Below are 837 nucleotides of genomic sequence, written 5' to 3'. Positions count from 1 at the left end.
CTGGCAGCTGCAGCTTCTAGTGGCGGGGGGCCCCGTCAGCAGCAGCAGCAGCAGCAGCAGCAGCTAGAGAGCAGCAGGACTCCAATGTCTTCTGCTTCTCAGAGCCCCTTGAGTACCCTTTCAGCAGGAGGGGCCCCCGCTGCTGCTGGGGGCCCCCCCGCTGCTGCTGCTGCGTGGCCCGACGTGGAGACCCAAACTGCAGCAGCAGCAAAAGGGGAGGGGGGCCCCCCAGTACCCAACGGCCTGCAGGGGCCCCAGCCCAGCAGGCCCTTCCCGGGGGGCCCCCCAGTACCCTCAGGGGGGGCCCCCCTGGACTTGGCCTTAAGCAAGAAGCAGCAGCAAGAGCCAGCCTGGCCTGGGGACTTAGTCCGTGAAGAAGCTCCGGCCCGGCAGCAGCAGCAGCAGCAGCAGCTGCTGCAGCAGCTGCAGCAGCAGCAGCAGGAGCAGCAGCAGCTGTGGCCTGGGTCCCCCTCTGACCCCACACCCCTCGCCTCTGCTGCTGCTGTTGATGGCCGAAGGTTCTCTTTTGGGGCCCCCCAAAGGGACCAGGGGCCCCCCGAGGGGCCCCTTGGCCACAAGGGGGGCCCCCAGTACCCTCCCAGTTCTTGGAAGGGGCCCCAAGTACCCTTTTCTGCTTCCCAAGCGGACAAAACCAAGAGGGGCCCCTCCACACAAAAGTACTCTCCTCGGGCCTCCCTGGGGGCCCCTGGGGGCCCCCCTGGGGGGCCCCCTGGGGGCCCCCCTATGGGGGCCTACGTGGGGGCCCCCCTGGGGGCCCCCGAGGGCCTCCAGCCTCTCGGACCATCCCCACAAGAACGCGCTGCTGCTGCTGCTTCG

At 69.3% G+C, this 837-nt stretch overlaps 1 protein-coding gene across 1 annotated transcript in view; it reads left to right on the top strand.

The window, feature by feature from the left end:
* ETH_00038275 (uncharacterized protein) overlaps positions 1 to 837 on the top strand; it is a gene marked incomplete at both ends in the record, with an annotated part of 1323 nt that overhangs the window by 318 nt on the left and 168 nt on the right. Inside the window, one exon of the mRNA XM_013374595.1 lies at positions 3 to 837. Within this exon, the coding sequence (XP_013230049.1) occupies positions 3 to 837 (835 nt within the window). The remainder of the gene's footprint in view (positions 1 to 2) is intronic.

Source organism: Eimeria tenella, genomic scaffold (genome assembly GCF_000499545.2).
Source record: "Eimeria tenella Houghton genomic scaffold, Eth_scaff2168, whole genome shotgun sequence".
Taxonomy (NCBI): domain Eukaryota; phylum Apicomplexa; class Conoidasida; order Eucoccidiorida; family Eimeriidae; genus Eimeria; species Eimeria tenella.
Note: the sequence above shows the minus strand (reverse complement) of the source record. Positions and strands in the feature narration are given on the sequence as shown.